Below are 26,818 nucleotides of genomic sequence, written 5' to 3' on the forward strand. Positions count from 1 at the left end.
GAAAGAAAAGGATATCGTATCAAATACTTCAATAAAAGGATCCTATTCAACAAGCAGGATGGTTGCACTTGGAATTTGTTTTGTGTAGTGACACTTCAACCTCTGAAATCCTTTTGAGTACAAAAGCAAAGCAGAGACATATGGTAATATATTTGTAGACAGGAACAGTGTTAATAAATGGAAATAGGAGCACATGTTATGATAGAAAACAAGAGTGCAAAGGGAAGAAGTACCTCAACAGGTAAAGGAAAGAGGCTTAATATTCTTCTGTCTCCTAGCTTTTCCTTGATATCTGAGTTGCATGTTATTGCCAAATTAGGAAAATTCCAGTCTGGTATCCTTTCACATCCACAGAAGTGGGTAAGACCAGCATTTTTTAACCCAGTTTGCCAGTAAATTTGCCACTCAACTATCCGCTGACACTGTTAAGGCCAGCCACAAGCACTGTGCCTAACGAAGACCTCAGTCCCTGGCACCTGAACTTAATCCACTGTCACCCACTTCTCTCCGGCAGCAGAAACGATGCAGCGATGCCTAACAGCTGCTACCAGCTGGGGCGGGCCTGGTGCTTGCAGCTTCCTTGACCTGCTCTCTCGGCCAGAGCCTCCTGCGGTCTCCGTGAACATGTTCATCATTTCTGTGCCACTCCAAGGACAGCAAACCCAGCGGGGGCTCAGCTGGGCCCTGCTCCAGCACCTGGCACGGGGCAAAGCGAGGCTGCACAGCTACACGGCCACGTAGAAGCTCAGACTCGCTTGCTCTGAGAGTGTCCAGTTACGACAATTACCCAGGTGTGTTTTAAGTAAAACAGATTTCAACTAACACCAGAGTAACGGTGGTGCTGCCACTTATCCTGACACTGGTCATTCCCTGCCACTGTAACCATGTACTCAGAGGAAAGCAGAGGCAGGTTTTGTGTTCTGGAGTGTGCATGACAACTTTCAACTTTGCTATTGCTGAAACTGCTATAACATATCCCAGGGCACTCTCCTAAAGCAGATCACCACCTTCTGACATCTTAATTTGCAGATCAGTACATCAAAAGTAACTACCCTTACCTCCTCATCTCCTCCCAAACCTTGCAATGCACTGTGTAGATCTGTGCTACAGTAAATACTGTCACATTCATCTTGCAGATGGAGAGATCCCAGCAACCTGGCCTGCTGACACACTTCAAGCCTTTTCACTGCCTTGTGGTTTATTTACAAGCAATGCATTCAAAGAAAACAAGATAGCTTCTTGTATGATTTAGCATTATGAAGATCATACAAGGCATCACTGTCCAGCATAATTTCTTTGTATATATATTGGTAAACTACAAGGTAACAGAGGAAGAAATGCAGGGAGCTTAGGCAAAACAGAACCAAGGAAATCCTATCTCCCTTTTCCAGCACTACCTCACAGTCCTACTTCCCTCCTCGGTCTCTGAAGAAACAGTAGTACTCACTTTGTTTTCTAATGTGACCCTTAAAACCTTCCTCTGTGACTTCTACATGCCATAAATGGACCTATCTTTAAGAACTTTGATCACATACCAGTGGTGTGACCCACTGCAGGTCTATTCCAGTATGAATATTCCAATGCTGAATGCATTTTTAATTTAAAAGGCTGGGACAGACTTTCAAACATACAGCTCTGTCCCAGTTAAAGTCAGTTTGGATGCAGTCGTTACTAGGACACCCATGGGCTTCTCATCATTATTGGTTACAACAGTGAAACTGCACAGAATCAGACTCAAGCTGAGCTCCTTACTGAAAGCATACAAATAACATGAAAGAAACTAAGGTGCTCTTTATGTATCAAATATAAAAGGCAAAAATCTAGAGGCCATGTTCATTAAGGATGTTACTTACAGGAATTCTTGGGTGTGGGGTAAAGAAGGCTGTCTGGAAAAGAAACCAGAGTGTTAAAAGAAGCATATTGACAAAAGCATTGTCTAGTTTCCTTGAAATGTAGGAACTAATATATTATTCTCCTTGTCATCGTAGACTCCATGTTGTCCATCAGTAGATTTCTAAATGAGCCCCTCAAGATAATATCAGGCTGCTTAAGCTTAAAAAAAAAAAAAAAAGAAAAAGAAAAGAAAAAGAAAAGAAAGAAAGAAAAAAGAGCACAAATCTACTAGAGTATTTGAAATATGAACTCAAAGATGTCCTGGGTGTCAACCACTATGAAAAGCCAAACTACATTTAACCTTGAGATACTGGCACCCTCCAGCTCACCTTTTCACTTGGAGCCATCTTCAGCATCATTAAACTTCCTGTTGTGGACCCGAATTCAGGATAATGAACAAAGATACAATTTCAACTAAATCTGATAGGAACTGTGCTTTGCTGACTTCACGGCTGAGCTTGGCACGTTGTCCTTCTGTTTCATACCACTAACAAAACGTATGTCTCCACACGGCCGGTTATCTTAGGGATTACACAGTCACCCTCAAGGACTAACCACAAAAGAGGATCAAGTCTTGTTAGCAGAGACAGTATCTTTTAGTAGGAACTGATAAAATAGAATAATCAGACAAGATTCAATATCTCTGGTGAAATGACAGTATGCTGAAATTGTTGTCTATTTTCCAGCTAAAACAGAAATCACCCCTCCCTGCATACACAGGAAGCTTGAGCAGTCAGGCATATCTTCTCTACATCTAGCCACGTGGCGCTGTGTTTGAGCCGCCTTCTCCACTTTGAGCAAGACAGATCTACCCTTGGCGGTGTGGCCGGATTATCCTTGTTGAATACACACAGCCCCTTCGCCGACAGTCACAGAAAGCACCCTTTGGCACAGACTAAAGAACCAACTGATGGCAGGGAGGAAATTACAATACTTCCTGCGCTGCTGCATGAAGGCCTGGAGGCCTTGGATTTTAGCCAGAAGACCTTAATTCAAACTCGCTTCATAATCTGCTAATGTGGCAGCTGTAAGCAGCTGCTGCAAACAAAGCTGAAACGTGGATCTCTGCCATTTCCCGGAGGGTCTGTGACTGTGGGATCAGCCCTCCCGTTGTAACGAGAGGCCTGTTGCTCGTGCTTAGTGCAAGCTGGTTGTTCAGTTTGTGCTGGAGGAACTGTGAGGTTTAGGTATTTACATTCAGTGGATGCTGGTTTAACAATCCGTACTTAACTTTATTGGAATTATGTTCATGCTTTCCCAAAGGCAATTGTGCAGGCTTATTAAAAAAAAAAAATGAATGAATGTTTTCTTTGTCCTTTTTTATTAGCAGAAAGGGTGCATGCAACCAGGTATGACTGGTTTGGTTGTGCACGGAATCCAGTGCTGAACCGAAATATCCAAATGGGCTCCAGCACTACAGGGTCTCTGAGTCAACAGCACAACACAGCACTGTTAGTGACAGAGGCTCGGCAGAGTCAGAGCACCGCTGAAGCTGAATCCTTCCCTAAGCACCAATGTAAGTTCATGTCAGTGAGAACTGAAAATCTCCACTTTTCCTGGGAACACGTAAATTGTCTCCCACAAAATCAAGTTATTTGTCCACTGGAATCTCTTCTCCATGAACCAGTTTCACTAGGAGACCCCAGATGGGAAAATCTAGTTCACTCTGGAAACTGCATCTGACAGCACGTAGCACGTTAACATCTTCACTCATGATCTTCTTCAGACAGCTCCTACAGCTGCTTACAAAACCACAAAATCCATTTAACTGCTATGACAAAGCAAGGGTGCACAAAAATCCGGGTTGCAAAGTGGAAGAGGAGGGCACAGCCTCCTCTCCCCCAAAAAGATCAAATGCATTTTGATATTGCTTCTCTGAAGCTAATGGGAGATGTGCCCAGGGTAAATGGGCCCTGACGTTTCTGCAAAACAGGGATCTGGAAAGGCCTTGATACTGAGGGATCTGAGTGGGAGAAGTATGAGGCCTAGATTATTATTACAGTACAGAACACAATCTTACTTACTGTTCCAGGTAAGCCTGGTGGTCCAGGGGAACCCATATCACCCTAAAGAGAGAAGGAGAATAGTACAATCAAGGATAAAAAATGATACTCAAATAAAACTCAACATTATCAGCAGGAAGACGTGACATTTCCAGGTGAGATTTAGTCAAATGACAACCTGTCAGTTCAGTGACACTAAAAAAATCCCCAGAGGGCCTTCTCTGATGGATGGAATTTTACCCACTGTTCTGGCCAGAATTTCTGCTGTCCTCATTTTGTTTCAGGCAAGATGCTTACTTTATTGTCTTTATCACTTCACAGGTCAGTGAATTTCCGGTGTTACCCATCCCGTGTAGGAGTGGCATGGATCTTAATTTGTATTTTAGGTTAAAGCTGATCAAAAGCCTTGACTGAAAATCATATTCTGGTGAAAATTCTTTGCTGTTGGAAAAAGGTCTTCTTCATCAAAAATATGCTTTCACTATTTTTTGAGTCAAAAATTAGATTGCCGCTGGACTATGTCATGGGAGTTGCAGTTTGAGTGCCCTAGCTGCCAGTGACCTTCCTACGAGTTGTGCTCCACAGACAGTTTAATTCTCCATGACACATCAAAGCCAAGAACTACTAACAACACTCGTCAACCTTCCAGAGATAGGATACTGGGATGCCATACTGAGGATGTCATTTGACCACTCATGAATGAAATACCACCTCCATAGACAGCGAAAGTTATTGGTACACCTAAGGCTGATGTATCCTAGGAATAAGATCAAAGGAAACAGTGTTGCCCAGGATGGAATAAAAAGATGAAAAAAAAAGTTAGAAAGTCTTTAATATGACAAGAAAAATCAAAATAAAGAAACAGCAAGCAGACTGGAACTAGAAGACTAGAAGTACAGTTGATTTACCCAAAGCCTACTGAAAATTTACAACTAAACAGTTACCGTCCTCTTTATCACCAGCTCTACATGACTTGCTTATGGAAGCCAAACCACGCAAAACCATGCAAACCAATGCTAGGTCTTATCCCAGGAAAGCCAGTTCTCCAGCATCCCAACCTGCCTGAAGAGAACCAACTGCATGAACTGGTCAGAATGAAGGTGAACAGCTCCCCAAAATTAGACTCTCACAGAAATCAAAGCCAGAAAAGGCTCTGATGCTGATGGCAGAGAAAGCGATTTTACACCCACTTCCTGAAGGCTGAGGTTGCTGCACTGCCACTATATGCAAAGCAAATTTTTTACTACATAGACATAAGCATCTGCAAGGTCAGTGCCTTAACTTCACCTTCACAGGATTTGTATGAAAAGTTTGGTGGAACTCATCCTTGTCTAGTTCTCTTACTTTCCACCAAAATTAATGGTGGTGTGATGGCAGATGTCCAGACCATTCCCTAAATTATTGTGCTATCATAGTACAGTCAAGCATAGGAACTTCAGAATTCCAGACCCATTTCTATCAGCCAGTTCTCCAACAAACGTTTATTTTTTTCTTGAATCAAAGAAACTCAAATGATTTCCTTGAATTAAAGACACTGTCCGTAGATTTCATCAAACATTACTCCTTGCATTATTCAATAAATGATTGTCTCTATTTCACACACAGCTTCTTTTGCTGTTTCTTTGTAAGGCTTGGCTAACAGACTTCTAATTATTTCTAATCCTCCTCAGAAATTCTCCTCTATCAGTTATCACTGTTGTCCCACATCCTTTTGTTGTCTCTTTTCCTCTCTTGTCTAAGGAAGGTCATTTTTATTTCATGACTCACCTTTTCTCCTCTTTCACCTTTGAATCCGGGGAGGCCATCTTTTCCTTTTTCTCCCTAAAAGTAGGTAAAAGAATGAAGGAAATATGTACACTTTGATTTAACTGAATCAATCCCACTACTGCGCTGCTATAATGATACATCAATATTTTACACTTTCAGATGATCTCACCTGTCCTCAAGAGACAGTGCAAACAATTAAATAAAAAGGTAGCAGTAGTATATTTTTCCAGTTGAAAAGGAGAGGCAGCAGAATTGGACTTATGACCAAGGGGACATTCATACTATCTGTTTTGTTTATGTTAAAGGATTTCTGAATCATCTGCTCACTGGTGCCTATCTGCCTTGACTGTTCAGGGAACCTGGTGCCCTAAATGGTAAATGCTTAACAAGAATGATGTGAATACTCAAAATGCATGCACAACATGTATTTATCCTATATGCAGATAGGAACTAGCTGGCCTACATGTCTATGATTTTATATACAGAGAGAATATATTATATATTCTATGTTCTACAATATATATAAATATAGCAAGTCTAACGGTAACACTTCAATTGACTTTAGATCTTGTTAATACTCAAGCTATGAGGCAACCGGCCTTATTCAGATGACCCAAATTTCTGTCCCTGATTCAACTCCCTCCAAAGTGTAAATGCCTCTCGAAGTCTGGAGCTAGCCAGGAGAAAGCAGTAGACACCAGGACTTGAGTGGAAGTTATGTCATCAGAAAATGATCCAGCAGTCTGGCATCTTCTCCAGGGTTCACTGATAAAAGCAATTTGGGTTGGTTTTGGTTATTGTTGTTTTTAACATATTTTGATGTTCTTAAATCATGTAGGTGCTTCTGAAAGTGAGGCCTGAAGAAAAATGCACCTCTTCTACTGCCTTGTGAACAATATGACATCAATCATAACCTTCTGGGTTTAGGACAGACACTGCTCACTAGCATCTCCATTGCAATTAGGAAAGGTCATTAGGTAGTGCCAGGTAGAAGGAGTAGTTGGTGGGCTGCTGGATGCCAATGAGCTGCTCATCACAACAATCACGCCAAGAGAGAAAGTCAACTAGAGATGTTCTAGAGAAGTCCTCCTGGCAAACAATATCAAGCTGTGGCTCAAAGTCACTCACCTGATCTCCCTTCTCTCCTCTGAGTCCAGGTAAACCTTGGGGGCCAGGAAGACCTGCTTCACCCTGAAAGTGATATAAAGCAGTGCATGAAATCTAGGGACGTGCATCAAGTATGACTTATATTAGTAAACTTCATCATTCTCAAAAACAATTAAGAACAAAAAGGCACAATAATGGGTAAAATTCTTCTCTCATGCCTGTCAATTAAGTGTCTAGTCCTCAGGGTACGCTAATCTATCCAGCCAGAGTGACCTTAGGCTAGGAAGGATGAAGCCTTGGTTTAACTATCTGTCTCTTTGCATCGCTAATAACTAGATTGCTAATTGTTCAGCACTCATGGCAATTGCAGATGGTTTCTTCTTGATATCTAGTTACAATGATGCATATAGTCTATACTGCAGGCCAGGATCTGGTCCAGTGCTTTCATGGGACTGACTCTAGATGTAGTTTGTTGAGAGAGAATAGGATCTAATTTGATTATGAGAAAATTGTTTTCTCTTGGGAAATCATGATTTCAAACAGCTGCTAAGACCTCTCCTTTTTGCCTTTACACTGTCAACTGAAACCATGAAATTTAGAACAGTTTTGTTTTATGCTGCCTTGTAGCAATACCACACAGGCAAATAAGAGCAGCTAAAAATGAATTCCAATTTTCTTCCCCCCTTTTAAAAGATCTGGTCTAGTCTGGAGATGCAAACACTGTGACATACTAATATGTATAGTATAGATGCTAAAAGATAAGCAGATTTAGAATTTTCTGGACGTATGATTTCATTTGGATGTCTTTCCATTTGAAAGCCTTTAAGTTCCTGGTTTATAATGCTTGCTTTTGTAATAATTGCAATTTCTCTATAATGTGGTTTGCTCTAATTATATCAAGTATTCTTAAATTTAGCTCCAGGTTGGCCAAGTTTATTTGGGAATAACCATGTGGTTTGCTATTTGTTATTATTTTGCCAGCTGTATCTGTAACACAGTCTCACAAACGATTTCAGTCATGGCAGGACCCAATTTCACTAAGCGTTATACGAATATCCAACTAAGAGATGATGACCTCTGCTTTAAAGAAACTATCTTTGAAACAGGGGAAAGCAAAAACATTACTATGATATAGGTACAATGTGTCTGCAGAAGAAATCAGATGAAGGAATAAGATCTTGTTTCTGGGTATAAGTGGCGTGTGGAGGATCTTAAAAGCCAGCAACTGATTTTTTTTAGGACACAAAAGAACCTTGGATTTAGCACATTTCTCCTCTAGAACTTTCACATTACTTTGTCCAATCCTTAGTCTCATCCATTCATCCGTTTCATCTTCAGCTCCAGATGTAAATGACTTGCAATTATCCTGTTATAGACAAATGGCTTTATTCTTGCATGTGATCACTTTATATTGCCCTGACAGGTAGTCCTGGATGCTAAAATAATTTTTCCTACTCACCTGTTCACCAGTTTGGCCACGGCTGCCTGGTTCACCCTAGAAAAACAAAAGTACAACATTAATGGTGCACAGGACTGACACTTTTGTAAGAAAGCTTTATCATCATTACAGTGTGTCCCTTATTGTCATAACCGACGTTCTTCCACCTTTCCTTAAGCCACTGAAATTGGCCTCTTGGCCAGTCCCCAGCTTGGGATCCCAAACCACAAGTATCCAGTGTAAGTGCCATTTCAGGTCTTTCTATACACTCAGACTTGAGAGAGGAGCATCAAACAGGACCTGACCTCTTGAAACACCATGAACTGTGAAATCCTGAGGTAATCCACATCTCCACTTCCTTTTATCCCTCCAAATTTACAAGGATCTTACTCAACTGATTTCACTATAAGGAAAATCAGAATCAAATCTCGGCTAACTCAATGTTCACAACAAACTATAAAACGAAAACATATACCTTGGGGCCAGCTTTTCCAGGAAAGCCTTCCTCACCCTTTTCTCCTTGTTCTCCCTGCAGGAAACACAAGAAGCGTATATACAAATTCCTCTGACAGTACAGCGTATCTGCAGGCAACAGTGAAGAATTCTTTGTCTGAGATATCCAGTAACAGCCTGAGCATGTAAATGGAGCCATAAGACAATATGTTTCCTAGATTGTTTGTTCATTCTTGTACTATTTGTAGACATATCTCCAGCACTGATCACCCTACCGGAATAATTCTGGAATAACACAAAGTCAACCAGTGTTACATTAAAGATATCCATGGCAAATTCAGTCCCAGTTCTTCCAGAATCTTCCTTTTTCCAAGTTCCAATGTCTCACTTTTATTCATCAAAAAATGAGAGTTGAGAACTCTGCTGGACCTGGGCTCAAGAACTCCCTGCAGTCACATAAGAGAAGTAAGCATAAATGTAGCATGTCATTGGAGCAAATAGGGTAACAGTGCCCAAATGTCAGAGGCAAGAAGAGTACTGTCTTACGCAGTCCAAGGTAGCAAATGGTTCAGGGTTGTCATAATTATTCCAACAGAGTGTCAGAATCCCCAAAGCCTAGCCTGTCCCCACATAGAAACAGCTATTACACCCAGCAGACGGCACTTTTCCTTGATGTTTCATTTACGTAGTAATGGTAACTCAAACAGAACCTCTCCTATCTCTATATCTCCTCCTATCTCTCTTCTCCCACTGGACAGAGAGCAGAAGAGAGAAGGCTTCCTAAATCTGTCATTTGTAGAAGCTTTCAAGTACGGCGTAACAGGTGGGAAACAACAAAGAGCCATCTTTCTGTCATATGGATCCAGAGAAGACTTGCACGGATGGCCCTTCAGGGAGGAAAGAAAAGACTGTCTTTGGGGCCTGCTACACTTCCTTCTTGTTTCTCTTCTCTCATTTTTGCAATTTGTGTCTTGGAAAAATGCCTTTTCTTGTCATTGTCGCTGGCTTTCCTGGGTGACAGTAGAAACTTCTCTGCAATGCTCAGCTGTATTTGTTGAATAGGATAGGAAGATTGGAATAGATTCTCTCACCCTTGTCATATTTACAACCAATTCCATCTTCACAAAGTACTCGGTACAATTCAATCACGTCAGGGATTTGGCCCCTATTTCACTAGCGGCTCAGAGATGCGGAAATGGATGAGGAGGATTCAGCTCTGGGGATCCACCATACCTTTGACTTACGCTCGCTAGCTCACCTGGACAAGCTGCCCAGGCAACTAGCTTTATACCAGTGTACGTGGTGTCACTTGCCTTCTGACCCGGAAGTCCAGGAAGACCATTTAATCCATCTTTGCCAGGTAACCCCTAAATAAGAGAAAATTATCAGCTCTAAGGGCCTTTTCATTAAACAGCTAAAAGTAAGCTCAGCATAAGCATGCTCATTTCATCTCTCTTTGCCACTGGCTTAAGAGAAGAACCACCACCTCAAGGCGTTTTCTTTTGATTTTTTCACTACTGTGATTTAAACTACACAGCGCAATGCACATAGCCACTTGCCTCCTTTTCCAGTTTTGGTACCTAGTTTTGGTAAATGACCACTGGAGGTCAGTGTTGTTACAAAAACACAACAATATAGAAGTTTTAGGTACTGTGGATTTTTAAATGACTTTAAAGAGTACATTTTTATTTATCATTCACTATAAGTCTCTTGTCTATAGCTATAAAGATTTTTAAAGTCTATTTCTCTTTTTAAATGTCAGTAATTTATTATACAATACAAAGACTCTTAAAATTAAATTATACAATACCTATAACACCTAGAGACAGAACCATTTGGCAAGATAAAAATTAGAAAGACTTCCTGTAATGCATATAAAACAGTGAGAAGTTTTGTCCCCTTTCCAAGTGTCAGTCAATCACTGAACACTAGAGGCTGTAGGTGGCACTTCTTAATAGTAAGTATACATTACAATTCATATTTATTGATTTTAACAGCCAACAGAAATTGCTATGCCCTCCTAAATCTGAGATTTTTGTTTCAGCTCTTAGGCCTGACGAAGGAAACTACAGGTATGGAGAAAAATGTTTTGCCAGATGCAAAATGATTTTTGAAAATCAGCATATAAAGAAAGTGTCATAGTCCACGTGCATAGGAATAGCGGGGCCACACGTGGTCAGTGCTGGTACATAACTGTTAAAATTATTGCTTATGAAAGGCATCAGAGTCTAATGTTTGCATTAAAGGAGATAGTGTTGTAGCCAGCACTGAAACCCTGCATGCAGACAAGCTGCAGGAAAGGGAGTGCAGACTTTACTCTAGAAGCAAAGTAACTGATGGCACAAGGCCTGGAGACCAAGGAAGTGGTTCCTCAAAACTTACAGCTGGTCCTGGTGGTCCAGTTTTACCAGCAACACCGATCTCTCCTGGTAGCCCCTGGAAAATGAAGCCAGCACAGAGAATCATCAGCATTTCTGCCCTTTACAGTTGCCTCTTTGGAGACTGCTGTCTTCTGTTCAAATGCGATTCCCCCTTCCCCAGCAGACAGTTCACTGCTGTAGGGAGCTCTGCAGACATCGACCCATCTTCAGGTGGCATCAATGCAGATCCAGCATTTGGTGCAGAGAAGCTGTCGTCTAAGGCCAGCTGTGGCTTTTCAGCGAGAAAGTACAAAAGAAAACATACATTGCCAGAAGCCCTGGCTCAGTTTTCACTGAAATCATGACCTAAATCATGACCTCAACTGCTTCTTCTCTTCTTGATAAAAAAATCAAGAAACAAGTCTGTTTTCTTACTGGTGTTCCAGGAGGCCCAGGGGGTCCAGCAATGCCCGGGAGCCCTGGAGGTCCCTATAAGGGTAGAAGCAAAAAACAGTTTATCAGACCTACAGATAGAGGCTGAAAGCTTCAGGTCCTGCTCACTGAAGACCATTCTGACGAGCATTAGCATTGATCTTTATTTCATCAGCTTCTGTCCAAAAAATGGAGAGATGCCAATGTGCGCTCCCAGGGAACCATGCTCACAAGCAGAGCAGAAGCGCCTGCTTTCTGCAGGCAGCTGCACAAGCTACTAATTTCTATCCCTGTGAGATGAACTCTATCCTTGGCTCCAAAATGAGAAATGAAGGAGTTGAAGGCAATCAGCAGCAGCGTGCAATGCAAAGCTTGTCCAGTGGAACCTCTTGTGGCATCTAGCCTAATTTCATCTTGATTAATGTTGTTTCTCTCTGAACAATTTACCTCTGCAAAAGATCTCTGAAGTAATGAATGCAATAGGCTTTTGGCTTGTGTTTATCTATTTACTTATTTGGGGGGTAAATGGGAGTCTATGTGTGTGCCTCATCTAATGAAAAATGATACAGTAACTCAAGGGGGTTTAAAGAAATACTCCATAATTTTAGCACTCTATGTTAACTTTGTTGACAGTGAAAGGATCTCACAAATTCACATCTCAGTGCATAAATTAAATTGGAAATGTCCTAACAGTCTTTCTTACTCATCGCCAGGCAGCATAATATTGCTTGTAGTATACCAGCCTTTTTTTTTCAATCTAATTTTGAGTCATGCAATAGAGATTCAACTGTTTCTCTGGGCTATTGAGAGAATATTTTCCCATCACTTTTTCAGAGATTTATTTTTGAGCACCACGTAGATTGTTTACTTTGGGTTCCTCGGAAAAAAAATTTCCATACTTGGCAGATACAAGTTGCCGGAGATTCAGAGTTATTTGTTATCTTTAGCTTCCACTGAAGACAAGATAGGATTTCTTCTCTACTCAAAATGAAGGACATGTTCATGTATTTTTTGGATCAAGACCTAAGCAAACAACATAAGGATGGATACACAATTGAGCTGAAGTTTTACCTTGCCTCTCTCTTTCTACTTTCCTAACATCACCGTTTCATTCATTTTCAGTTAGTAGTACAGAGGGAGTTCTGATATTTGTACTTCAAAGAGGGGGGGGGAAGCGTAAGGAATTAAAGCTGAACAGATACAAAACGGAAAATGGCAAGTCAGGATTTTCCTTGCTAGATCTGTGTCACTATTCAATATCACAAGTCACAGCTTTTGCAATTGTGGTACTACAGCTAATATCTATATTAGCATTTTAAAGCACAAAGGTAGATGAAGAAGAGAAGAAAGCGATGTAAACAAGGAAGGATAAAGAGTCTTTTTGTGGCATGGTTCAACGGGGAAGGTAGTGGATAAGCAGTCATTTTAGAATACGCCTGGAAAAAATGGCTAGAAAACAGCTTCTCACCAATAGATGGGGCAAAGCAGCCAGAAAAGAAAGCTGCAGATATATTTGACACATATTGCCTATAATCTGCTTTCACTGTGACTGAGTTACAATAGCCACAGAATCATTCTACCACCACCATTATTATTTAGGGTGCCTCAATTATGTGCACAGCTCAAAAATCAGTGGAAAAACATGCCTTGGGACATCCTGATGCTGCTGACATAAGTCATGGGGAGTCACGCATCTGCTTCTGAGGACACTGCCATTACGGGAGGGTGCCGCAGTTAAGGACCTCTTGCCCCACTAGGAGAAGTCTCAGCAGGCCCATGCATCACTTAAAGGAGACTTTGTCATTCAAAGAAAAGAATCAAGCTCCGAGAGCAGCAGTCCAAATTAGCCCTGTGCTAGAAAAAAATACCACACACTGCTGACATGGCCAAAGGACAACTCCAGATAGGCACTCGGAGTCAGGGAAGCCAGCCGCTGGCATGAAAAAAGGCAGCACATTTGGACACAAATCAAGGCAAAAGGCAGCAGGAGGATTGGTATCAGGTTTCCTGGGATGGCAAAAGAGAGGAAAGGGCTAGAGACAGATTGGTATCAGTTGCCTGGGATGTGGAAGTCCTTATTGACCCTACTCTAGCTTTACAAGGACAATATTACTGAGACCTGCAGAAGGTCTGTGCTCCATGGAGAGGTTGCCAGGAGGAATGAGTGCAGTACTGGGAAAGAAGGCAAAGGACGGCCTGATGGCAGAAGAGGCTGCTTGGATAGAGATGAGAATGGGACAAGGCCACCAAAGGGATGTTTAAGCTTGTAGGGGTAGCAGTGTACTGTATATTTTCACATACACAACTTGGGCTAAATTTAGAAAAATAATGACAAACTGATTCAGCAGCAAAATGGATTATATGTATCTGCAGGAAAGATAAAGTGAAAAATTTACTTTTATTGATCTTTCCTGGTTCTTCCTTTGTTATTTATCTCTCTCAGTAACCCCCACCCCCACCTCCTACCATCACATTCACATTCCCCATGACCTTATGACAGGGAGCTTCCATCAAGCGCATAGAAATCTGTCTTATACTGAGCCTTCTCCAGAAAGGGTCAGCCATGCTTTATTCTTGCAGATTGATTTAGAAGACGGATTATATTATTTCTATTTAATGGTATCTCCCTAGACTTCTTCCTGATTTACATGATTTACCAACCCATCATGACTTCTGTAACAATGGCATCTAGCAAGCAATTAGTAAGGAACAATGTCGCACTACAGTAAACCTCAGCCTGGACCCAGTCCCAGCCTGAACATCTCCAGAGCATAATGCAAGTCACCCTACACACAGAGATATGGGTCAATCTGCCCCAAAAAAGAATTCTCAGTCCAGCATCTAACGGTAACCACCATGACCCATGAAACATGAGGTTCCACAACCTGCTTGTCCAAACTATCTTTCCTAGTAACTCCAGATATTCTTGTTATCCAACAGAAAGCTCATGCAGCATATGTCCTGAAATGGAAGCACACTTGCCATAACCACTAATAATTCAGTTTTATTATATCCTGCGAGAGTCATCGTAAGGGACGTTATACCCAGAACCGGTTTACTCCATCAGGTGCACACAGGCACCATGAGCAAATTTACACCCACTGTTAGAGAGCTATTCTGGTAAAAGCCTCTCCAAGATGGACTTAGCGCAGTTTTATATGATGAGTATACTTGGGATGCCAAGTATCCCTGGGAGATGCACAAGATGCTGCCAGCCTGGTCCAGCTGGTTGCATACACCAATATATCTATTGCTTCTACTGGATTTATTGCCTTCTGCAGCCAGGGCTGCACCAATCAACTGGGACCCAGAGAAATGAAGAGGCATGGTCACTCAAAAGCTGCAAAAATACACCATGACACATAAAAGTAATTTGTAGAGCACCCCTCCCCTTTTGCCAGACTATCCAGACCAAATCAATCTAATTCGTATTTAAATCCCGATTGTTTTGCCCCTTCTCCTGACCTCTGCATGTCCTCAGAAATGGACTATATTTCAGAGCAGGGATTTCCTAAGTATTTAAAAGAGACCTAACTCACTGACGGCATTTACTTATGATGGAAAAAAAAAAAAAAAAAAAAAAAAAAAAAACAGCAGCAGCAGCATAGCCTGTAGTGCTTTGCCCCAAAATCTCACACCATCTGTTTTCTATGATTCCCTTTTGTCACTGAATCCATACTGAAGTAACCGAATTTACTGATCATGCTTTTCAATGATCATTCAACAAATTATACATATCAGAATCTCTGCCCCAGATCTAGTCTCCAGTGTGTTCCCTTTAAAACCTTGATCTAGAAGGGGGAGGAAAGCGGAGGAAAAAAAAACACTTTTTTTTTATTTTTATTTCTTCTTTCTATAATCATGTTGTCTTTACCTGCTACTTTTCATCAGTGTATGATGAATTGTATGTGCAATAACATTACCATGGCTGGTAGAGATTCCAACTGATGCTTCCTATATGCTGAGGCTAAGACCGACTTATAAAACACTTCATTCTCTAAGATAGGACCATACAAACGTAGTCTGGAAAATAACTGTAAAATACAGATCTTTTATCAACATTTAAAAAAATATTTTCAATTTTATTTTTAAACATTTTGAATGATCATTAAAATCCAAACATTTGTCGGAAAGTATGTCGGGATGTGAGTACGGGGAGGACAATTCTACAAAACATTCGGGGGTGGGCTTATGTTGCATCCTGTTCCATTCCTGAGTCAAAGTAATGCAGATACAGTTCTCAGTAAAGAAACCTGAAACTCTTGATATTGGAGGAACAGCTGTTTCTGTCTTCCAGGAACCACTAAAGGATGCTCTCTTCCAGTACATACTCTGCTTCAAAGATGGACTGGGAAAGGCAGATTTAGGATCTGCACTCCCTAAGGAAGCTCTAAAAAGGAACAAAAACCTTTCTTTGTGACTACATCAGCAGGGTTTGGGGCCCAAATCTCTTTTCCATGAAAGATAGGAAAGCTGCATTTTAAGCCGAGGTGAACAAATGACATTCTAAGACAGAAACCGAAGCCTGATGGTTTTTCCAGATAGCTCTCTCTGGAGGCAAAGCTTGCACAGACGTCTCTTCTGTATGTTATTCCATGAGAATGACTGGATCCTCTTGTACTTTGAGGAGAAAGGCTTAGACAAGCGGGCCAGGTGTTCTGGGCAGCCCGTCAGTCTGAATGAGAACAGCCTCTGGGACAAGGAGAACATCCTGTCTGCTGCCATAACATTAAGAAAACGCACAACCACTGTACCAACAAGCTGTTTCCCCTTCAGCATCTGTGCTTGTCTCCACTGCAAAACCAACTGCTCCCTGCAGTTTCACCTCCTAGAGAGTCCCTATGGATCCTTCCTGTCGGCTTCTCTATTTGCTCTTCTCCCCCATCAGACATGAGGACTAGGTTGTTGCAGCCAGTTTTGGGGAGCAGTCCACGCATCTCACTCTATTTCACTTGCTATTCCAGCTCTCCATCTCTCCTCTGCTGCATCTGAATGTCTCTGAAATCAGTTCCTCAGATCTGTTCTCATTTCTCACCCCACATACTACCACAGACACAGCACCTCTGGATTATTTTCAGTAATGCCACATTAGAGCATTATATTGCTCTCTCTGCTTAAATTCTGCCTCACAAACCAATAGAAAGATAAGAGGATACAGAAAAAGGCTGTTCCTCATGCCACTGAAAACCAAGAGCGTAAGGAGCCAACAGATTTGCCTACGAAACATGCTTTATATTCAACTTTAGTGATAGCATCATAATTCATATATGTATTATGTCTCCAGTTATTACACCAGGTGGCATTATAATTGGAGTACCAACAATATTTTAGGAAATAAAGTGTTTTGAACAGAAAAATTCTCTGAACTGACTGTCTTTCCAGCTCCACAAAAGTTCTGAGTAAAGCTGACTTTGCAGTAGCAGTCTCACCAGAAGAATTTCTTGTTTTCAGTGCAAGGCAGTATTTGTTTAATTTTTTCCACTTAGTGTAAGATATGGACCTGATCTCACTTGTCTGCAGAGGAAGTTTTATTTCCCTATTCACTTTCCTTGAGTTGTTTTACTGACTCAGTGAGGCAAATAAGAAAAAAACCACCTTCCTTACAGTCTTCTGTTCCAATACTATTAGTGACCTGTACTGCTTTTCTTCATTTTGTTAAAGGTATAGATCTTATTAAAGATAGCTCTGAGCAGCATCTTCCAATTTCAAGCAGCACAGGCATAGCTTGAATTTAATCTGAGTTTTGCAGCGGGGGCTTATATCTTTTTCTTATATTTCACAGCATTAATTTGCATTATAAAAGGGACTTTACGACACCATGCATTTCAGAGGATACCATTTATTTCCTCTGAGTTACTTAAGAAAAGCTGGACTAGAGCACAAACTCTATGGATAAATCTATAGTAATTAAATTACTACCCAGTCACTATCATAAAGGGTACAGCTTGTTCCAGTTTTCCCCCACAGGTCTGTTATACCACCAGGTTATCCAGCATAAGGTAAGCTGTGTAACAGTCTCTGAGACCCCAAAACGTGACAACCCTAAGGAACAGCATCTTCCCTTAAGACTCAGAGACTTCTGAGTTCTGCTTTACTTACCCACTGCTGGAAAGAGTGCCTACCTGCTCAGATAGTGGAGTCTACAGAGCCTTTGAGCTGACCAACTGTATCTGCTTTAAGGAGAGCACAACAGCTCTCCAGGCTCCATTAACTGCATTAACTGGATCTTCATCATCTCTAACGGGCGTTTGGACACCCACATGCCCACGAATCGACTGCTATATGGAATTACTTGCATCTGGAGCTGAATCTCAGCCCTGGTGTTCAGTGATTCAGCTCAGACTGTCTGAGTCCTTGTGTAGGACTAGGCAATGAGCCCCCATCTCTGTTGAGCTTGTGAATGCAGCCTTGACCACTAACTGAACATGAGGTGCTCAAATCTCCTTTTGCCCCACGATATCCCTTCCTGCCTAGAAAAAACACTTGCAACAGTACCTCATCATCTGCCTTCAGCCCCTCCTTTAAATGCTCTTCCTCTCAACAGATGACAGGATAGACAAGGTACACCGAGATCTTTGGCGATCATGTAGAAACACAGAACTTCATTGTTTCCCATGCTTAGAATCCATCCATTTCAGCTGAAAACATGTTACAGAAAAGCCCATTTCTTCAGACTGCCTACTAACAGCCTACTGCAACAGAAGTTTGGCCTGTGATTAAGGTTCCTAGAAACTAAAATAATACAAATAAATAACCACATAGAATCACAGAATGGTAAGGTTGGAAGGGACCTCTGGAGATCATCTAGTCCAACCCTCAGCATAGCCCATGCGGGGACTGAACCGACAACCTTAGCACTAGCAGCACCACACTCTAACCAACTAAGCTAAACCTGCCCCCTAAAGACATAAAGACATTATGGGTTCAGATGTGTGTGCCCTTGCCACAGAAAATCATTCATATCCAGAGGGGAAATAAGCTCCAGTCTCTCTACTCTGTATTTAATGATGTTGCAAATGCTTCATTTCTAAAGGCCACTGAAAGTAAATGTTCGTTTTTGAGGATGGTGACCGGACACAATTGGAGCAAATAAGCGCGTGTAGTGGCTTATAATCCTAGCTGATTTAGGGAAAAAAAAAGAAATTTTTGAATTAAGTTGAATTAGATTGTAGCACTAAAAATAGTGCTACCTTACTGTCTTAAAACACGCTGAGACTATGTGAGAAGTTCTTTCCAACTCTTTCTGAGAGTGCCACAGAATCTGTCTGTTCTACTGGAATGGATGGCCACCAGTTTCATAGCCAGCCAAGAGATGAACTGCTGCTCCAGAATTTGCCACCTAAATTAACTCTCAAATGTAAATAAATCCAGGTAATGGCTCATCAAGAGTGAAACTTTTATCTTCTGACCCTGCTCCAGAGCAGCACTCAGGAGGATTCTCCCCACAGCAGCTAGCTGCTTATTCCGCAGCTTCTCACTGGGGTTGGGTGTGATAAGGGCAGTTTTCACTGACAAAAGCCAGCAACTACTGAAAGCCTGTGTACCCCCAGGCACTCGATGCCACAATCCACCTCTGCTCCTCTGCAGGATGCAGGCTCTTCTACTATGCTTCTCTAGAAAATACAGCATCTTCTGAAGGTGCTGAGGAACCAGCAGCTGTCTCATAGCAATGAGGAGGACAGACCATCTTGTCCAAAGACTTTCCAGGGTTTATAGAATAGAGAGAATAGAGAATTCAGGGTAAGGATCAGATAACATCCTTTCATGGCCTTTTCTAAGTTGTTCAGCAACAAATTGACTTATACAACACCTATCCCCATTCCTTCCTTCTTCCTGCACAGTTATCAACAAGGTGAGCCATATCACAAAACAAAAATGTATTTAAATTTAAAATAACAGAGGGAAATGAGGTTCTTTCAGTGTCCTAATCTAGTTTATGTATGGCCTAAAATAAGTTGGCTCTAAACACCATGGAGATGGCACAGGAACAGGTGACACAGACTTCCTAAAATATTGGAGAAGACTATCTATGTAAGTAAAACATACGGAAATAATTTTTCTTCAAGAATATGTTCTGGGAAAATCCAAACAATAAAATAGAAATGCTGATTAAGTGCTTGGAAAACCTAGTGTCACAAAAACTGCTGTTAAGCTGTAAATTATTTTTGTCACAACCTAAATGTAAGCACTTTCTCCAAACAGAAATATGAAGACCTGCAGCAATATGCTCAGGACAGAGTGCCACTGCAGAAATACGAACAATACTTTTCCGTTCTTAAATTTAGGTTGAAGGAACAGAAAATGTAAGAATTCCTTGATGGGGCTTGGGCAGTATCCAGTTTTAGTTAACATATGATTTGCAAGCTTTATTTAGCTTATCCTGAAAGGAAGACTACTTACTGTTAAGTCAGTAGTTTTCTCAGATATATGCATAAATTTGCTGATACATGCACATACATATATTTGCTAAAAGTCACAGAGAACCTGAGCTGACTAAATATGATACTGTTTGGATACAGTCAGAATTAATCAATACAGAGGAATCTTCCCCCAAAAGCACAGAAAATTTTCTCCCAGTGGCATATAGTTGGCTATTTTGGAGGGACTTTTTAGTATTATATTCAGAAAAAATAAATTAAAATTCATCGGAAAACACAGTTTTCATTCCTCTTGAAAGCTAATGATGAAACACTTGAATCAGACGCCACAGCAAAGGAAGACATGTTAAAATACATAAACCAAGTGTCAAGTAGTGCTTCGCAGGGCAACGTTCCCATTTGGATACAAGAACCTTCATCTGCCCAGACCTGCAAACCACTGGATTTCCTCTCTGATGGCTTCGGCAGACATGTAAACAGCTCCTTACAAAACGTCTACATGAGAATCCGTTTCTAGATCGTATTTCCCAGTTCCAAGAGCATAGCTTGCCAGAGGAAACATATGAAACATCAGCTAGAAAAAAACATCTGCTGTCTGGCAGTTTGTCATGTTTGCAGCATACATCACCAATAGCTGTAAAAATTGAGATTCTTCCTGCCATTTCTTCTCAAAGCTTAACTGATTATTCAAACAAACTCCTGCAGATTATCAAATTTATTATTGAAAAGTGAATGAGGAGCTATTCAGTTTTCTCTGGAGTGGTCAGCCTGAAGTCAGGCTGTCTCTTTCCTGCCTGAAGACACTCCCAAAGATACTTTTCTTATTGTAGGATATCACCCTATGGGAATGACCAGGGTCAGCTGAAATTGGCTATAAGGGTGGCAAGAGCCAAAGCCATCGGCAAGTGTCAGTGTTATTACCCTGAAGGGCAGCATGCATTGCTCCCAGATGGAGTTAATTCTCTTTGGCGGTATATAACGTGCACAGCATTGTTCAGTCCTCATGAAGTTGCAGATGGTGCAAATTGGAGCATTTTCTAGCCAAAAAAAAAAGGGAGGCTATGAGATCATTAGCTTAAGAGATCGTCCCTCGCTTGGAGAATGATCACTCAGCTGTAAGCCCCTGCCTCTACCTTCCTTAGCTAGCCAACTCTCAACCTGCTATAACTAGTAGAAATGTAAGCATCAAAGCCACAAAAACAAACTTGTGCTCCAAGCAGCATGCTTTCTGAATAGCAAATACCTTTTAAATTGCTTCTTCCCTCAAGACTGCAGCACAGAAGCTATATCTGCAATTGCCAATTCACACAGCCAATAATTAGCTGAGACACTGCCCTCAATATTACAAAACACAAATCACTGCTTTCTCTCTGGAATGATACTGTTCTGTACACAAGCAAGGGGGGAAACTGCATACAAAACACCTCCTGATGTTCCTGTTTCAAACCTGAAAAACTGCAGAAGGTAAAAGGAATGATTGCCAGACAGACAGATACTTTTCTTACTCATACTGGAATAAATCAGTATGGATATTAAAGGAAAAACATCATATTTAGAAGTGTTATGATGAGAAGAAGGTCACTGCATGCTGCATTGCAGTTCCAAGTCACCTGTTGCCACAAAAGAAAAGAGTTTTTTTTACTGTATTTTATTCCACTCGTATGAAAATAAAGAAAACCACTTACCTGAGGTCCGAGCAGACCATTGATTCCTGGGAATCCAGGTTCCCCCTTCTTACCCTGTGTATTCAACAGAAAAGCAAATTACTGAGACTTTCCAAAGTCTTTCACTTAAATACAGGTAAATCAGCATAATATGGGTGCACACTAAATGCAAAGACATGCTAGAAAAGAAGGCAGCAGACTGGATGTGCGTTTCGACCTGCCTGCCCACCTCCGAGCTGTGATAATATTGCACCCAGTAACCCAGAGCGTACTCCTGCAAACAGCACAAGAATATCCAGAAAACTGTGCTCCCATCTTCAAGGAGACTCATCTCTGGGGACTGACAAAACAACCTGAAGGGGACCTCTTAGCCATAATGCAATGACCAGGAAATCATGTTTAAATCTGTAGCCACAAATGATATCTGCGCACAAGTGGAAGTGGGTGAAAGTATTGGGAGCACCCGTTGCCATCACCCCAGACACACTCTCAGGAGAGGGATGATGCTCCACACCCCTACTTCCCTGCAGAGCTGCCTGCAGCATTTGAGATCTTGCTCAGCTTCCTCTTCAGACCTGAAGCAACTGATGGGAATGCAGCAATTACAGCTAACTCAGACAGAATAACCACCAAAATCCAGGCACCGACAGCATGAAACAGCAAAATGTTGTTAGACTGCCATCAGCAGCGAGTCAGGATCCATCCTTGCAGTAACTCTGTTCCAGTCTACTTCCACTGGCTTTCCTCTTCCACTGGAAAATTCCAATGTATTTTCACGTTCAAGCATGAAAGAGTTCATTGCTTTGAAATCACACCCAAAAACTCAACCTAACTTACTGAGAGAGTTAATGATAAAGTTTTTAATTAAAAAAAACAGTTTACAAAATAAAACCTCGAGTGTTTTTCAGTGACGTACTAGAAACGTGAGCTGTGAAAACCTTAGGCTATTTCACTAGTTCTTATTACAGACATAGGCCTGTTTCACTAATGTGTCACACTCCCTGCCTGTTCTCCAGAGCTCTGTGCCAGTCGAGTGCTCCACCAGCCCAGCGCTGGCTGCACTTCCATCGCATTGCCCTTGTGTAATATGCTGCACTCCATGAAATCACTCTTGAATTGAAAGTTGTTGTAGAAAATAAAGCATCCTCTTATTTCTGTTGCATGCAATGCCCCAAAAGTGTAATAAAACAGAAGAACCTTCCGGCATGGATGCCTGTTAAAATAATGCATTTTTTTTAAACAAGGACTTGTGTGCTGAATATACTTTTATTGGCCCTCTTTGGCCAGATGTGTGCAGCTGCTGCAAGGCTGTTTTAGCCAGACCAGCTGGGTTTTCCAGCTCCTGCCTTAGAAGATCTTCTTTGAGTTTTGGCACGTGAGTGAGAGGGAAGGAAGGTGGAGGTTGATGTTGCTGAAAGAAAGCTTGGTGACACGTCAGAAATGTCAAGAGCTGAATGTATACGTGAGCAGAATGTGTCACAACCACCCAAGCATGCACATCAAGAGGCCGGAAGGCTTGTAATCTTCCTACCAAGGTCACAGCTGGGATACATTAACTCTGATGCACGGATAAATATAAAATATTTACACTCTCCAAGCCAGAAACCATGAATACAAGAGGTATTTCTAACTAGAGGTGAGATCATCACTAATGGACAGAGCTCACTGACTCCTCTGCAACCAAGAAAACTTCTCCAGAGGAACCAGAAAGATTCCCCAGGACAAGGGAAACATAAGCCAGCATCTGTAGGATACCTTGAAAAAAGCGCACCCACATGAATATGGTGGCACCGGAGCTCACCATGGGTTTGACCTCAAAAAGTTCACAGTGAAAATATCCTCCATAAGAGGAAGAGGAAGAGAAAGGACATCTGAAGCACTAGAGTAAAGACAAGGTTGATTTGTTTCTCAGCTCACCAGCTGATTTGCTGTGTGATTTTGGGCAAGTCACATATTTTGTGACTCAGCTTTCTACTTGTAAAAATAACTGATCATTCCCTGAGGTGTAATAAATACTGAATCATTTATACTTCTGAGATTGTTAGTAATATACTAGGAGGGCACCAGAGGAGTCATATCAGTATCACAGAGAAAGAAGTTGTTTTTCTTTCCTCATTTCTACTTTGCACCCAAACTGATTTTCTTTTAAAAAAGATATTACAATTAAGCAAGTTTTATGTGACTGATGATGTGATTTGTCATACAAATATGCAAGAATAATATATTTTTCTCTTTATTTTCCTTTACTGAACTATCCAGAAACAATCTATGTGTTTCCTATTACCTTAAACAAGTGGAACAGCTAAAATAAACAAAAACAAGCAGTCACATTTTACCTGGTTTTGACTCAGTTCAGTTAGTTTGGGTATCAGAATTTGATCTTTTTTCTTATTTTTCTCATAATAAAAATATCAGAGGAAATTAAGGTGGGAATCAAAAGAGAGGTCATGGGGGCCTTGTGTGTCTGAAGCACTTGCACAGTCACCTTCAGGACACTGGTACCAGCAATGATCTGCATTTAATACTGAAGTATATACTGTACGATTCATGAGTGCTCCCACTCCTACTTTTTCAACATCCATCACTTCTTTGCTTGTTCAAAGCATTTTAAAAAGTCACCACATGAATCAGCATTTGTTTTCTAAATCACAATGTTTATTTTGCTATTTGCTAACGAAGATATAACCATGCAAGGGATCCTATTAAAATGCTTGTTTAAATAAATAAATCAATGTATGAATACAGCAAGGCTAGCTTAGTGCTTAAAAATGTCTCCTAGTTCATTTTTCACTCTCCTTCAGCAAACTATCTCTTTTCCAGTAATAATGGAGTAAAATATCCGGGAATGCAAAAAAAAAAAAAAAAAAAAAAAAAGAAAAAATCATGTTCAAATGGGTTGAGACATGGCTACACAGCAATGAAATCCATGAACTGCATCCCACACCCTTCCTCTGTCTCAACACAGGACGTGCCAAGTGCCTGCAGGAGTCCTGGGTGTCCAGAGCAGGGTGTGCGTGGTCAGACACGAGGAAACTAGCACGACTGTGGGCAAGGAGCACACCACAGCTCGTTTCGTACCAACATCAGATCCATCCGCTAAGACGGCTGTTTCCACACCTACAACCTTGATGCCAGCATGCAATGCATTATCACAGCTTTCCTCTCGCTCCAGCGATCTAGTTGCTCACTTAAGTACTTCCAACCCGCTTTGTACCCTCCGTTACAAAGCGTGCAAGTCTCCTCTGGCTCTATTTAGAGGCATTAGTTCAGAGACAGAGAGGTAGTGTGGGTTAGAGGAACATGATATAAGCACTTTCTACAACTCTTTGAAGGAGCGTAATGGAATTAATTCCCCCTAAATCAGATTTGGAAAGTTAGAAGGCATGAATACACCCTTCAGTATAACTACTTAAAACCAAAACTGGTAATAAATTGGTGCTCAGACCAACGACACCTCAACAAACCACTTTAACTGAAGGATGATCAGATGTGAGCAGATGTGAGACCTCATTTTGGCCATCCACAAGAGTGTCCTTAGTTGCTTTATAGCTTAACGACACTACCTAGTTATAGTTTGCTGAGCATGCTGCTTTTGTGGAACAGTCTCATCTGGTGAAATTATTTGGGGGAACTTCAGAAAGGATGTGGCAGCTCCATCTATTCCCCAGACCTGTTTCAGAAGCCAAAAAGGGGCAGAGAAGACAGTTTCCTTGCTGTACTAAACATATACTAATTGTTCCCTTTCTACAGTAATGGCAGGTCAGGCTAATTTGTGGCAGCAATGAGAGGTGTGGAGGAAGCTCATCCTTTCTCTGAGTACAACCCTGAGAAACTTTTGTGCTTTTGAAAACACTGATAAATCCCTGAAAGCAGCTTATAATTATATTGACAAAGAGGCCATGAGTCTAATTTCAAGGGGTCATTTTGGCCACTCAAAGGCTACTCAAAGTCAAACTACAACAGAGTGGCTCCAGAACATTATAGCCTGTCTGGAAAGTACAGAAATAGTTGCTGGGAGAAATTACACCTGTGAGAACAAAGCTCAGGGAAATGTCACATCACCTAGTAATATGACAGACAGAGCTAGCAATTATGCTCTGTTACTTAGAGCAAGATTCAGCTAAGTGCATAGGAGTGTGTACCCTTTTACTCTATGAAACATATGTTATTTGCCTTCATCAGTAATTTGAATAATAGCATGGTTAAAAATATGTGTTTTATTGGGAATGAAGATATTTACCAACAATCACAGTTTTGCTGTGGTTTTAATCCAGCCCATTAGTCCTCCTCTTGCTTTTTGTTCGTTTGCTTACTCTTCTACTTCTACACTGCTGAACTTTGCAGTCTGAACAATTCAAGCACTCACAAATACATATGAGCACAAAAATCCATTTGAGAGATATCTACCATACAGGAGACAGGAAAAAGAAGGAAGTGTTGGCTCTGCTCTGCTGAAGGACAAATTTTGAAAGGAATCATAGCACAAGGCCATTTCCTATCTTGCTGTCCAACTGCCTGAACACCTCATGGCAAAATGCTTTTATAGCATGGTTTTCACTAAAGTTTGGCCCAAAAGAAGAGGTGGTTTTGGTGCCAAGTATGTAGGAAGTACCCTTGAATGTGAACATGCCTGCTAGCATAAATGCCAGTTGTTTCTCTGTAAACTAGATGAGATTCTAGGATTACTCCTTCCAGCCCTATCCCTTTAACTCAACATTACAAAAGGAGCCAGAAGAAATCCAGCAGTGGTGACCAGTGTTTGAACTTTTAAATGCACCGATCTTTTACAGCCTTCATAGGTACTGGGTGATGAAAACAAATTAACATTTGAGATTATTTCCCTAGCCTGCCTGAGGGTGCCAATACCATTGGGGCTGGCCTGCTTGTGGGTGACCATGGGGACTGCTGTGACACAGAGAAATAAGGACTCAGGGACACTGAGAGAAGTAGCTGTGGTTCTTCCCAAAATGGTTGCACAGGACCCACTACTGGATAAATTATTTCTCTCTTCCTTGACATATTTTCCTAATGTGACACCTCATTCCCTGCAGATAGCAGTCAGCTATCTCTTTCAGTTGGATCCTACAAGTCTAAACTGGCTACAATCAAGGGAAGCTAATATACAGAGAAATAAGAGTTAGAGCAGTGTAACATTTCAAGTTATAACTGGCCGGAATAGAAACATCATGTGTAGCCAGGGAGAGCTTTGACTGACAGGAGAGATGTGGGTCAAAAAGGGGAAAGCCAAATAATCTTATTCCTGTCCATCTATTAAGACTATGAAGAGCTCAGTAGCCCCATGGGTCTGAGAAATTAACCTCCC

The 26,818-nt window shown here is 41.3% G+C and overlaps 1 protein-coding gene across 1 annotated transcript in view; it reads right to left on the reverse strand.

The window, feature by feature from the left end:
- The window catches only part of COL22A1 (collagen type XXII alpha 1 chain), a 235,298-nt gene that overhangs the window by 52,483 nt on the left and 155,997 nt on the right, over positions 1-26,818 (reverse strand). The window contains exons 23-32 of the mRNA XM_062568435.1: positions 21,517-21,570; positions 11,457-11,510; positions 11,044-11,097; positions 9,975-10,028; positions 8,684-8,737; positions 8,230-8,265; positions 6,792-6,854; positions 5,664-5,717; positions 3,918-3,959; positions 1,854-1,886 (exon numbers count right to left, since the gene is read on the reverse strand). Of these exons, the coding sequence (XP_062424419.1) occupies positions 1,854-1,886; positions 3,918-3,959; positions 5,664-5,717; positions 6,792-6,854; positions 8,230-8,265; positions 8,684-8,737; positions 9,975-10,028; positions 11,044-11,097; positions 11,457-11,510; positions 21,517-21,570 (498 nt within the window). The remainder of the gene's footprint in view (positions 1-1,853; positions 1,887-3,917; positions 3,960-5,663; positions 5,718-6,791; positions 6,855-8,229; positions 8,266-8,683; positions 8,738-9,974; positions 10,029-11,043; positions 11,098-11,456; positions 11,511-21,516; positions 21,571-26,818) is intronic.

The sequence above is a fragment of the Rhea pennata genome, chromosome 2 (genome assembly GCF_028389875.1).
Source record: "Rhea pennata isolate bPtePen1 chromosome 2, bPtePen1.pri, whole genome shotgun sequence".
Taxonomy (NCBI): domain Eukaryota; kingdom Metazoa; phylum Chordata; class Aves; order Rheiformes; family Rheidae; genus Rhea; species Rhea pennata.